The sequence below is a fragment of the Microplitis mediator genome, chromosome 1 (genome assembly GCF_029852145.1).
Source record: "Microplitis mediator isolate UGA2020A chromosome 1, iyMicMedi2.1, whole genome shotgun sequence".
Lineage (NCBI taxonomy): Eukaryota > Metazoa > Arthropoda > Insecta > Hymenoptera > Braconidae > Microplitis > Microplitis mediator.
This window is the reverse complement of record NC_079969.1, coordinates 26,537,391-26,548,729: the sequence shown is the minus strand read 5'-3', so window position 1 is coordinate 26,548,729 and position 11,339 is coordinate 26,537,391. Positions and strand designations below refer to the sequence as shown.

The 11,339-nt window shown below is 35.3% G+C and overlaps 2 protein-coding genes across 2 annotated transcripts; one reads left to right on the top strand and one right to left on the bottom strand.

The window, feature by feature from the left end:
• Positions 1-1,033: 1,033 nt before the first annotated feature.
• On the top strand, positions 1,034-5,125 carry LOC130678118 (homeobox protein goosecoid-like). Its single transcript, XM_057485101.1, has 3 exons — positions 1,034-1,813; positions 2,202-2,491; positions 4,827-5,125. The coding sequence occupies exons 1-3, from the start codon at positions 1,270-1,272 to the stop codon at positions 5,019-5,021; spliced, it is 1,029 nt and encodes a 342-aa protein (XP_057341084.1). The 5' UTR covers positions 1,034-1,269; the 3' UTR covers positions 5,022-5,125.
• A 230-nt stretch (positions 5,126-5,355) lies between these two features.
• Positions 5,356-10,251, bottom strand: LOC130678061 (uncharacterized). Its single transcript, XM_057485073.1, has 4 exons — positions 10,092-10,251; positions 9,808-10,024; positions 9,267-9,715; positions 5,356-9,193 (listed from the first exon to the last, which is right to left on the bottom strand). Exons 1-4 carry the CDS (start codon positions 10,226-10,228, stop codon positions 6,940-6,942), a joined length of 3,057 nt encoding a protein of 1,018 aa, XP_057341056.1. The 5' UTR covers positions 10,229-10,251; the 3' UTR covers positions 5,356-6,939.
• Between the last annotated feature and the right edge of the window lie 1,088 nt (positions 10,252-11,339).

Genomic DNA, 11,339 nt, shown 5'->3' with positions numbered 1-11,339 from the left:
CTTTTTACACACATCTTTAAATTCGCTCTTCCCCTTGGATCACAAACCGTTCTCCATTATCCATTATCGTCATATACCCCAAACTAGTCCGAAAATACTCGCTCTCAGCCTCTCATTTACGCTTATCCCTTCGTATTACATTAATACGCATTACCAACTGCCTTATTTTTATTTTAAATACCAACACCATTTTATAAGCTTGTCATTTTAATCATAATAACAATTATTGTTGATATTATTTAAATTATTTAAATTCCCGCGTGGTTGACTGAGAGTAAAATCAAAGAATTTCGCTCTGGAGAACTGGGTTCGAGCCCATCCATGGGCGGGAGGTATTAGAATGTCAATATTTTATCAACTGGATTTTTTTTTCGTGATTTTCCCATCAGATGAATATATTTATGATACTGATACCTCATGGGACAATTCGGACATAGCCGCAAAAATTAAGGTACCGGGTTCAGGATTTAAAAATAAAAAAAAAAGGAAAAGTTTTTATAAAAATTCCAAACACGAATCCGGAAAAAAAAAAAAATTTATAAAATCTACTGATCAAAATCCCAAATTTTTGCCTCAATTTGAAATGACTATAAAAATTTATATCTGTAAACAAATTAATTAATGGAGTAAAAAAAAAATTTTAAGCGTTTATCATTATAAGCTATCGATTAAAGTTAGATCGCAAAGCAGCTAAAGCATCGCAGCCAAAGTTGAGCTGAGGTTCAGGTCCGTTGGACTCGCGGTCTGGCGCATCCGCGGCGCGATAGGCGATGGGCGTGGCCCTAAAAAAGCCGCGGCACGCCTATCGTCCAGTGGCGCTTCTCTCATCAGGGGTACTTTACCCCTGGATCCTCAACACACGCAAACGATTGTGGGGGTTCCCATAAAGGCTGTTTTGTCATCGCCACCACCGGGAGATCCACGTTTGAGTACAGATTGCTTCTCTCTCAGAACAGCATCCTACATCTACTTCTACTTCTACTACTACTACTACTACTCCTATTACTACTACTAGTGCCATTGTAATAAATACTGTAGTACGGTCACTCTCGCCGGTCTCTCAGCCCATCATTTATCATTCTAGATGTTGACAGACCACGTTAACGGAGCTTTTTTTTAACAAACCTGTCACAAGTTTTAATGGAATGGAACCAGACTCCAGTGTAGTGATAACGTAATTTTATTTAAAATAGTGCAAGTGAAATATTTAATAAGTTTATTATTATTTTTATTGTCATTATTATTTTTGTAAGACTGGAAATAGTTAACATGGTGGAAAGTTCATATGCCGGTGATTCACCAAGATCTAGATCTCCAATGACTGAACCCTCGTCGCCGCTGCAAGACGCACCGGGAATTTCCGGCAATAATATTATTAACAATAATCACCAGCGTTTCCTGTATAATTACTCGCCTGATAGTGTCCAGCAGAAGCTGAAAACACTCGAACAGATAACGCAGAAAGATCACCATCATCATCATCACCGTGATCGTGATCGTGATCGTGACCGCGAACGCGAACGTCATGGATTTTTACGAAGAAGTCCCATGAGTGCGGAAGAGTCTTCGAGGTATCGTCAGCGAGAGATGTCATCACGTCCCAGCTCATCGGCCGCACTGTCATCTCCCACTTCGCTGTTCACAATCGACAGTATTTTGGCACCTAGACCGACTGGTGCGAATTCTACCAGCACCAGCGGCGGTATTTCTGCTGGTCAAACAAATTCAGAGACCGTCGGCTCACCACCGCGGACTATTCATCCGCTTCAGCAGCAGCTTCATCATCTAGCTTTTACACCAGCTGATTTTTTAGGTAAATTTTAGTATATTTAATTTTATATTCTTGTCCTGATGTTTGGGGTTTCGAGTAATATTTTTTAAAAGCAAATTGCTCCTACGGGGATTGGGGTTTAATCCATAAGAAAAAAGTTTAGGGAAAAATATTTGATGCAAATCCCCAGTCGGGCGTCGCTCTGAGATTCTTTTCAGACTCGGAAAAGCGTAAAGAAACGCGTTTTTACTTTATCTCATTCTTTTCCCACTCGGTTAAAATTTAAACGCGTCAATAATTTCAACGCGCGAAAGAAATGAAGGATAAAAAAAAAATATTTTATTCTCCAAAGACTTACTTAATCTCGCGATAAAAATATTTTAACATCGAAAGCTTTTAAAGTATTACGTAATGTAAAATAATTTTTTAGCTGCTGCGTACCCAGGGCTCTATCCAGGCGGTTATGTAGCCGCGATGGCAGCCGCCGGAGTGTCTTTGCACAGCCAACCGGCTTTTTATCACACGACACATCCCTATCAGATGAACCCCAACGGCCCCGGAGTGGGCCCGATGACCAAACGTAAGCGCAGACATCGGACCATCTTCACGGAGGAGCAGCTAGAGCAGCTAGAGGCCACCTTCGACAAAACCCACTACCCCGATGTCCTTCTTCGCGAGCAACTGGCCCTGCAGGTCGACCTCAAGGAAGAAAGAATCGAGGTAAGTTTACTTTGAACTCGTTATTAAATCCAAAGTCGATCAGTATTTCTTTGCTCTTTCTGTCCAATAAATAATTCCTACTCAAACAGTCCGACCATCGACGACCAGCGGTCCCTCGTGTGCTCAGAACCCTTAAGACTTTTTATTTTTTCTTTGTCTACATTCAAACTGACAAATTGCTTTTTTGTTTCTAACCCTCGGTATCGGGTTTCGCTGGCTCATGGCTAAACGCCTGAATTAAAACGGAAAATTTATCTCTATAGAAAGTATGTTTTTATTGAAAAACGGAAATATGGGGCGAATTGGTCAGCCCAATTTTTAGTAAAAAAATTCTCAAGTTTGTTATCTGAATTATTTTATTGAAAACTAAAAAAAGCTGACAGACCAAATGGGTCACTGAATTAAAAAAAAATTTTTTTGCTAGATATTTTTCTCAAACCACAAGTTTAGGGGTGACGGTAACCGATTTTCAATTCAATTTAATTCACGGACAAACACTGGAAACCTAAAATAGAGAGTCTTTAGCGTTTTTTAAAAACTTAACTGCCCACACAAAAAAATATATAAATAACATATACGTCCCATATAGCCAATACATTGATGCATATATGTCATATATATTTTTTTTTGTGTGGGAGGGCGAGAAATTTCGTATTTTCAAAAATTCTAATTCGTCTCCGAGAAAAATTGTTTTAAAATTCTCGTTTACTCTACGAGTGCAACAAAGATAGTCCCGTTTATTTTTCTGAGTGTAAGAAAGAGGTCCGGTGGCGTATCCCCTTAATAATAAATAATAGTAAAATAGTAAAAAATAAGTCATTTAATTTTTTTGACTACTTGTTGATTCATTAATTAAATTATCAACACGAGCTTTAAATCTCATTAAGGACAAAAATTTCAAACAACAATTTTTTTCAACAGTCGACCATTTTACCTGAGTCGCTTTTTCCAGTTTTCCATAAAATAATTCAGGTAACAAACAAAAAAAAAATTTGTCCACTAAAAATTGGTAGTGCCGGCGTTTCCTGAATTAATCAACTTCCAGTTTTACAAAAAAAAAATGTTTCCTCTAAAAAATGGTGTCCATTTTACCCCAAGTTACTTGATATAAATATTTGTTATAGTCATGATATGAGAAAAAAAAATTTATCACTCGTATTAAATTCATACAATAAAAATAAGCAGATAAAGTAAAGTGCGTTAATGTCAAAATCTCATTAAACTTAATGTACACAAGATTAAAAGCTACTACGCTAATTTGATATATATTTACTGAAATACAATGTTGCAGTATAAATAATAAATATACCAAAGTTGTTATGCTTTAATTTAAATTCGGTTATCAAAAGCTGACAGTATTATGTTATTACCGCCATTAATTAATTACTTAAGCTCCTAATTGTCCCCTGGATTAAATGTCCAAATTACGTTATTACGAGGTATAGACAGTAAAAAATTTATCGGTAAATTTTAGTTAAGTTGTAGGTTTATATATTTTTTTAAAAAACGCATTGTGTCTTTTTTCCTGACCCTCTGCGGCTTAACTCACTGATTTCGTTCCACCGCGCTCGAATGATTTACGAAAAGGGCGCGGTTGCTTTTCATACAAGCATCAACAACACACCCCTTGAATTCAGTATATATAGTACAGGGTAAACACCTATTCGCTTTCAGTTTGTTCCAGTTGTGAAACTTAAATCAAGGATCCTCCTTATTCCTCCAAGTTCAACTTAATAATAATAATAATAATCATAATAATAATAATAATAATAATAATGATGATGAAAAATTTAAGAATAAGAGTGAGATTAATGTCTTTGACGCGTCTTTTGGCAATGCGACAAATAAAACTTGATTTTTTATAAAACCGTTTGAAATTTTTCGAGGAAAAAATTAAAAAAAAATTTTAGTGAATATGTATATAAATATAAAATTATAACGACCACCCACATATAGGCATTAAATCCTCTTGAAAAATAAGGTTTTAGATTTTAAAAAAACATATACCTGAGTGTGTACACCTGCCTCGCGCCTCGCGGTGTTTGCTAAGAATTATTAAATAAAATAAAGGAGATTGCTTTTGTAGTTTAACGTTGTTAGATAATACATAAGTTTGTAAATGAATTTAATTTTGAAATTATAATTTTTATCAGGGTTTAGATATTTTTAAAAAGTGGGGGAAGGAAGACATGATAATCTAAAGATATCGTAAATTAAACTTTACTATGGAAAAATATTAGTTTACTATAAAAAAAATTTACACCGTAAAGAAAATTTTGAAAATTTTTGTGAAAATGAAATTCCACTATTTAAATTTTTTGAAATTTTTTTTCAGGTTTGGTTCAAAAACCGTCGAGCCAAGTGGCGGAAACAGAAGCGCGAGGAACAGGAGCGACTGAGAAAACTTCAACTTGAGCAACGACAGCGCAGCGACGACAGTGTGGCCAATGCGATCAGAGTCCCAGGACACCTGAGTCTCAACGGTCAGCACGATCAGGACACTGACAGTTCGGACCTTGAGGTAGCGTAGTCTTGACTCCTCTCACCGCCACACCCGCCGATTAATTACTATCGACCTCGTGATCTTTTTTTGTATAAAAAGTAAACAACAAATTATCCAAATAAAGAAAAAAATTAAGTAATAAAACGTTATAGCTAATTAAAGTAGATGATTAAAATAAAAAATAATTATGTAAATAACTATAATGTACATACAGTAGTTATAAATCTGTAAATAATGCTTCAATGTGTAAAATAAATTAATGTGCGACAGCAATTAATCATAAAATCTCTTTTTATTTCACTATTTCAAAAATAATTTTTTCATTAATTTTAACCTGAAGATCGTAACGATTTTCGCCCTACAAAAAAAATTTTGAAAGTAAAAAATCTACTGAATGACTAGATTTCTAAAATGTTTCGCATGTAGATGCTAATATGTCAGCCGAAAATCTTAAGCCAACCCTTGACTCCAAAACTACCCAAGCGGTGACACGACCGATGATCCGAGGACAATTGATCCGCGACAATTGATCCTTGCGACGATTGATCCGTCGATAAAATGCGTGAAATATGAAAAATTACGCCCTTTTTTCACTAATTTGTGTGTGAGTATATTTTTTATGTTACACGCATTTTATCGACGGATTAATTGTCGCAAGGATCAATTGTCGCGGATCAATTTTCCTCGGATCATTTGTTACGTAACCACCCAAGCAGTCAAATTTCATAAATTTTTTGCAAAAACGTTCACATCTTCAGGTACATTAATTTTATATAAAATAACTGACGTATTCAAATCCTAGTGCTGACTTAGATGGCAGGGATGAAAATTTATTTGATAGTTTACCAGCGGAAGTGTACCCCGAGTTAACAATTAGCTCTATAACAGACTGGAGACCGATGACGAAGAATAGACTACAAGTTCGGCGCACCGTTAAGTTAACTTTGTTTCGGAGTGAGTACACACTCCCCGGGGCGAACTTGCTCTGGAATAAACTATAAGACGATTCCCGGTGCAAGTTTAATGGTCCCTCGTCGACAACCACCGGTAGTTTCACCAACACCAGCAACGACAACGAGAGCGGGTTTGATACCACGCTGAGTCTTAAAGACGCTCGACTTAAGTGGCCCCTAAACTTTATTATGTTGACTCATTCTTGGCCAAACAAATCCAACGGGTTCAATTATTCAGGTGACCAAAGACCTGACTTCTCTCTGAGAATCACTATCCTCTATTCTGAGCTATTCAACATCCATTGTCCTCAAGTTTGCTGTTGTAACAAACTTTGACACCCTGCTCATACATTAGCAATAACAATAACAATGCCCGGGAACGGAAACAAGAATATATATCTATATAAGACCGCTGACTTGCTCTATTTAAATTCTCTATATTTATTTTTGAATGATAAATTTTTAAAAGTGTGTATTATAAGTTTAAGTAGCAATTTTTTTTTATTTCCTTTTTTTTCGAGTTAATTTAAATAAAATAGAGAGAATGGTAGTCTAATTTTAAATTACCGGGTTGTTTGAGTGGCTTCAATTCTTAATTAATTCACTGGCGCTTTTTCTCTTTGTTCTGGCTTCATGTACCAACGTCTAAAACTCGCCAGTATTTATTTTCCGTCATGAGATTTTTTATAAACTACACCAACTTTCTCTAGTTGCTAAGATTAATTGTTGGTACATTTTGTCCTCAACTACATTAATAAATTTATTAACAAAATACTAGACCGCTCTATTTAACTACTGAATTATTATTATTGTTTGTGTACTCGGGCATTTTTTCTTACCCCAGATATGAAATAAGGTTTCCTTTCTGGGTACATTATTTTCTGCATGCGGTTTCGGAGATTGAAATGCAGCCATTTGCATGTAATAGAATCCAGTTTCCTTACTCTATTACATCACGAATCAAATAACGGTCGCTTACATTCAGTAGTTTATTACATTTTATATTTTTTTTTATTCTTACATTTATTTTTATTAAATTTTCTATTGCCCTTTACCCCTCCGAGAGATTCGGTGTCGATTATTTTCAAAATGTCGATTGGATTAACGACGAATTGGCTGCACTCGAGGGAATTGACGGTCAGAATCAATGCAGTCATAAATTTTGAAAAACTGGTGGCGCGAAGCAGATAAACTACGCCGTCGCCGTAATTGAAAATCGGTGGACCGATCGAATTTGCATCTAGGATGTAATAAGAACCGCAGAATTTAAAAATACCTAGACAGGAATCTTCACAAGTCAATACACCGTGGGAGTACTTGAGGAACATCTGCTCAAGAATTTTCCATAAAGAATTTCTTGTATAGAGTCTTCCGTAAATTGCCGGCAGTACGTCTACTTCAAAGAGCATATCAGCAATTTTAAAATGCTTCGCTAACTGTCTGTCCCACGACAACTCGTGTGCTCTGTCGTCATTATTATTATTATTGTTATCATTGACAATGGAATTTCCCAATGCAGCGTCACTTTGAAGTCTGCTGCATGTGTAATATCGATCACCGCACATTACTACTGTATCCAGTGTCTTGGAACTCCAATATTCCGGCGCCATTATTCGTGACATCCCCGCGCAGACGAGATAACACGCATGAATCTGCTTCCCACGATTTTCTTCCGCGAATATATTACCCGTCGGATGGATTTCACCCCAGAGACTGAAGAGTTTCCGAGGCTCTTCTATATAATATTCGTGCCACCGGGATTTTTTTTCGGTCGATGCTGAAAATTTCGACCAGGTTATTCGATATTTCCTTAGCCAACTCGATTTTTCTATTAGTTCATTGTCGGTATCCAGTTCATTACTTAATTTATTTAGGTTTAAGTCACATTCATCTATTTCTTTGGTTATTGTTCTAGTTTTTGGTTTTGGTGGTTTTTTCTTAAGGAGTTTAAGATTATTAATTTTGGCACAGTGATAAATTAATTCAAATATTTGAATTGTTATTGTATTTTCTTTTGAATTTTTTTCTTTATCTTCTATATTTTCTACATTTTCTAAAATTTTCTCTTCATCTTTTGAATCATTTACTATTTCAGTATTTTCCAAATTACTTTCTTCATTTTTTAAATTTATTTCTTTATCTTCTGAATTTTCTTCTTCCTTTTCTAAATTATTATCTTCATCTTCTAAAGTTTTTTCTTCTTCTTCTAAATTTTTATCTTCATCTCCTACTTCTTTTTCTTCATCTTCTAAATTTGTATCTTTATTTTCTAAATTTTTGTCATCATCTTCCAAATTTTTATTTTCATCTCCTAAATTTTTATCATCACCTTCCAAATTTTTATCTTCATCTCTTAATTTTTTTTCTTCATCTTCTAAATTTGTATCTTTATTTCCTAAATTTTTATCATCATCTTCCAAATTTTTATCTTCATCTCCTAAATTTTTTTCATCATCTTCCAAATTTTTATCTTCATCTCCTAAATTATTTTCTTTATCTCCTAAATTTTCTTCTTCCTCTTTTGAATTATTTTCCTCGACCCCTAACTCTTTTTCTTCCTCATCTAAATTATTAAAACCCCCTCTAATTTCTAACTCATTTTCCACATTTCCTACCTCACTTTTAACCTCAACCGAATCATAACCCTCATCTCTGCTAATTTTTCCCACACCACCCCCTTTATAAGCATACGCCCTAATTAACAAAATCATCAAATGCCTTTTCAACGTAACCCTCGTACAAAACTTGACAATACAGGCGCCGCCACTGTCATCCCAAAACCCGAACCGGTCACAGCGATAAGGATTGTAAAGATACCAAAAATTACCATCGTTCCAAAAAGCCACCGAAAATCTGCTGGTCCTAAACACACAATTTTTACAACTGCCCGATAGCTGATCAAACCACTTCTCGATATCTCTGCAGCACTCATGAACCGGCTCGTCAGCTGAAGGTTCTTTTGCTTTTTTCCACCCAATTTCCGCGGTCATTTTCATCAACTCCGGCCTTTTCAATGCCCGTAATTTCGCAGATGGCTCCAAAAATCTGAAACCCACGTCCTCGGTAATCATCGGGAAATCTTTCAACTCCTGTACCAGTTCCAGTTCCACGCTGTACTTGTAATTATGAACTACCACGTCATCTAAACGAAGCCGACGATTGATACTGAGACTTCCTACATGAATAAATAGCATCCATGCATGCTCGTAAATGTAATCAACGTTACTGCTGGTAGCAAACTTATATCTAAACAATGATTGGGATAAATAATTAAAATAAACCTTCAGAGAAGAGACTAAAGTATAAAAATGAAAACAACCTCAGCTGAGTTTTAACCAGCAACGCAACAAGGGCTTGATAAAAGCAAAACTTCCAGGTCTTCGTGCGTACCCTCGTTAATTCAATCAGATGCATCCCCTTGGTCCCTCTCAAACAGACCTGAGTATACACGCGCTTATGATCATCACCCTCGGACTTAAATTCACACGTTATGTAATCGCCGTCCACTAAACCTGGACGTTCTCCAGTCGATTGATCAACAATCTGAGTTTTTTTAAAGCTAACACTCGTTAGCGGGACTCGTGCATGCCCAAGCTCTTTGCAAGTAACATAATCATCAATGTCAACATCATTTAAGTCAACATATCCCCCTTCTCCGTCTTCAATAACTTGGTCATGATACTGAAGACATGGCCAGCGGGTGGGCCACTCTCCATTCCCTGTTATTTTTACTTCCGGGATTACTGGCGTGAAACTGGCCATGTCGACCTAAACAAAGATACATTTTTTTGTTCAAGCTTACTACTAATAATACAAATACTCTATTTAATTATTTTTAAGTGTTTAAGTATCCCAAGTACTTGAGGATCGGCTTTCATATTACGCCAGATACGAATTTTCTCATCGGTAGTCCTGAGGCTCGGCAGCTGCGCCCGTCTACTCAGATTTAAAATATTGAGCGGGTAACACTCGTACGGATACATCTCTTTGCCGGATTCTAAATCCCGAGGTAGTTTTGCTCTTCTACGTCTGCCAAATTTATCTTCCCGCTCTAGTTTTTTCTCCTTCTCGATATAACTTCATACATATTTATTATTAATATTATTTATCAACTAAATAATTATTTAATTTATTATTTTATTACGAATTTAAGTAAATTCTCCAAAGAGGTTGGCCCTCGCATGTCCATTTTTTTTTTCTAAACGGATCGATTTCCTTTTTCTCAGGCAAAATTTCGGCAGCTTCTGGTTCGCTGTCCTGTTTAATATTTTCTTCTGACATTATTATTTTTTACGAGAATTTGACGTGAGTTGTAACCTAATGAATAATTGGGTTAATAAGAAAAAAAAAACAAAAGAGACTAAATTTGATTAAATTACGCGAGTACTTTGTAAGAGGAATTTAAAATTAGCTGACGTAGATGAAGCGTAGTGTGGATGTGTATTGAAGGGAATAGAAGGCCAAGCATCCCCGCAGAGTTGACTCGTGATTTTGTAATTATTTTCCCGGCGGGTACACGGCGCGAAGCCTTACGCTTGTTTTCTATGCCAATCTCGCGAGCTACCGATGAAGCCAATAGTGTGACGCAAGATTTTCTGGGTGTTTATAAAATTACGGAGATTCTGAGAGAAAATAACATCGAGGCCTTTCAAGAGCAGTATCCCGACTCACTTACTTTTAAAAAAAATATTTAATAAAGATGATAAAAATACTTGAGAAAATATTATTGGATCATACTTTAAATTGCTTCTACTTTTTTCAACAGCAAGTGTTTCTTTTAGATATATATCAAAAGGGGAGGGGTGAAATGGGCTATCTAAATTTTTCAAAAATTTGTTTATATGTTACATATAAAAAATTTTTTTTTTTCGTGTTAAAATATTGAGTTCGTTTACAAAAATCATTCTCTTTTATTATGTTATATTTTAAATATTTTGAGTTTGTTTTATTTTGAAAAAGAAAAGTTTTTCTTTTTGAGTAACATTTGGTGAACACATTTCTACCCTTGAAAAAGGTTTTGTTTCATTATTTCGGAGAAAGGAATAGTTTAAAGTACTCGAACCACGAATAAAAACTAGGTACAATTCGAGCATTGTATAGACTACATAAACACTAAATGTTACACGATGTAAAAAGGACAACTGTAGTAAAATAGTTGTAAGCAGTTAGTTCTCTCTGATCCTTAATGGTGTTAAGACACACTTCCGGAAACTTTATTTCAATAAAGAAAATCTTCCAATAAATAAAATCTAAAATCATTTTAAATAATACACCGTCACATATCCATAATCCCAACATTTCGCAATAGAGAACAGAAGTTCAGAAAAAAATTTTTTTTAAATTTGAAATAATTATTTGGCGACTGTCGAAGTATAAAATTAATATTTTTCTC

Coding starts and splice junctions, on each gene's coding strand:
- LOC130678118 (XM_057485101.1), top strand. CDS start 1,270: ATGGTGGAAAGTTCATATGCCGGTGATTCACCAAGATCTAGATCTCCA. Junction 1,814..2,201: donor TACACCAGCTGATTTTTTAG/GTAAATTTTAGT, acceptor ATAATTTTTTAG/CTGCTGCGTACCCAGGGCTC. Junction 2,492..4,826: donor TCAAGGAAGAAAGAATCGAG/GTAAGTTTACTT, acceptor ATTTTTTTTCAG/GTTTGGTTCAAAAACCGTCG.
- LOC130678061 (XM_057485073.1), bottom strand. CDS start 10,228: ATGTCAGAAGAAAATATTAAACAGGACAGCGAACCAGAAGCTGCCGAA. Junction 9,716..9,807: donor ATATGAAAGCCGATCCTCAA/GTACTTGGGATA, acceptor ATCTTTGTTTAG/GTCGACATGGCCAGTTTCAC. Junction 9,194..9,266: donor CTGGTTAAAACTCAGCTGAG/GTTGTTTTCATT, acceptor ATCATTGTTTAG/ATATAAGTTTGCTACCAGCA.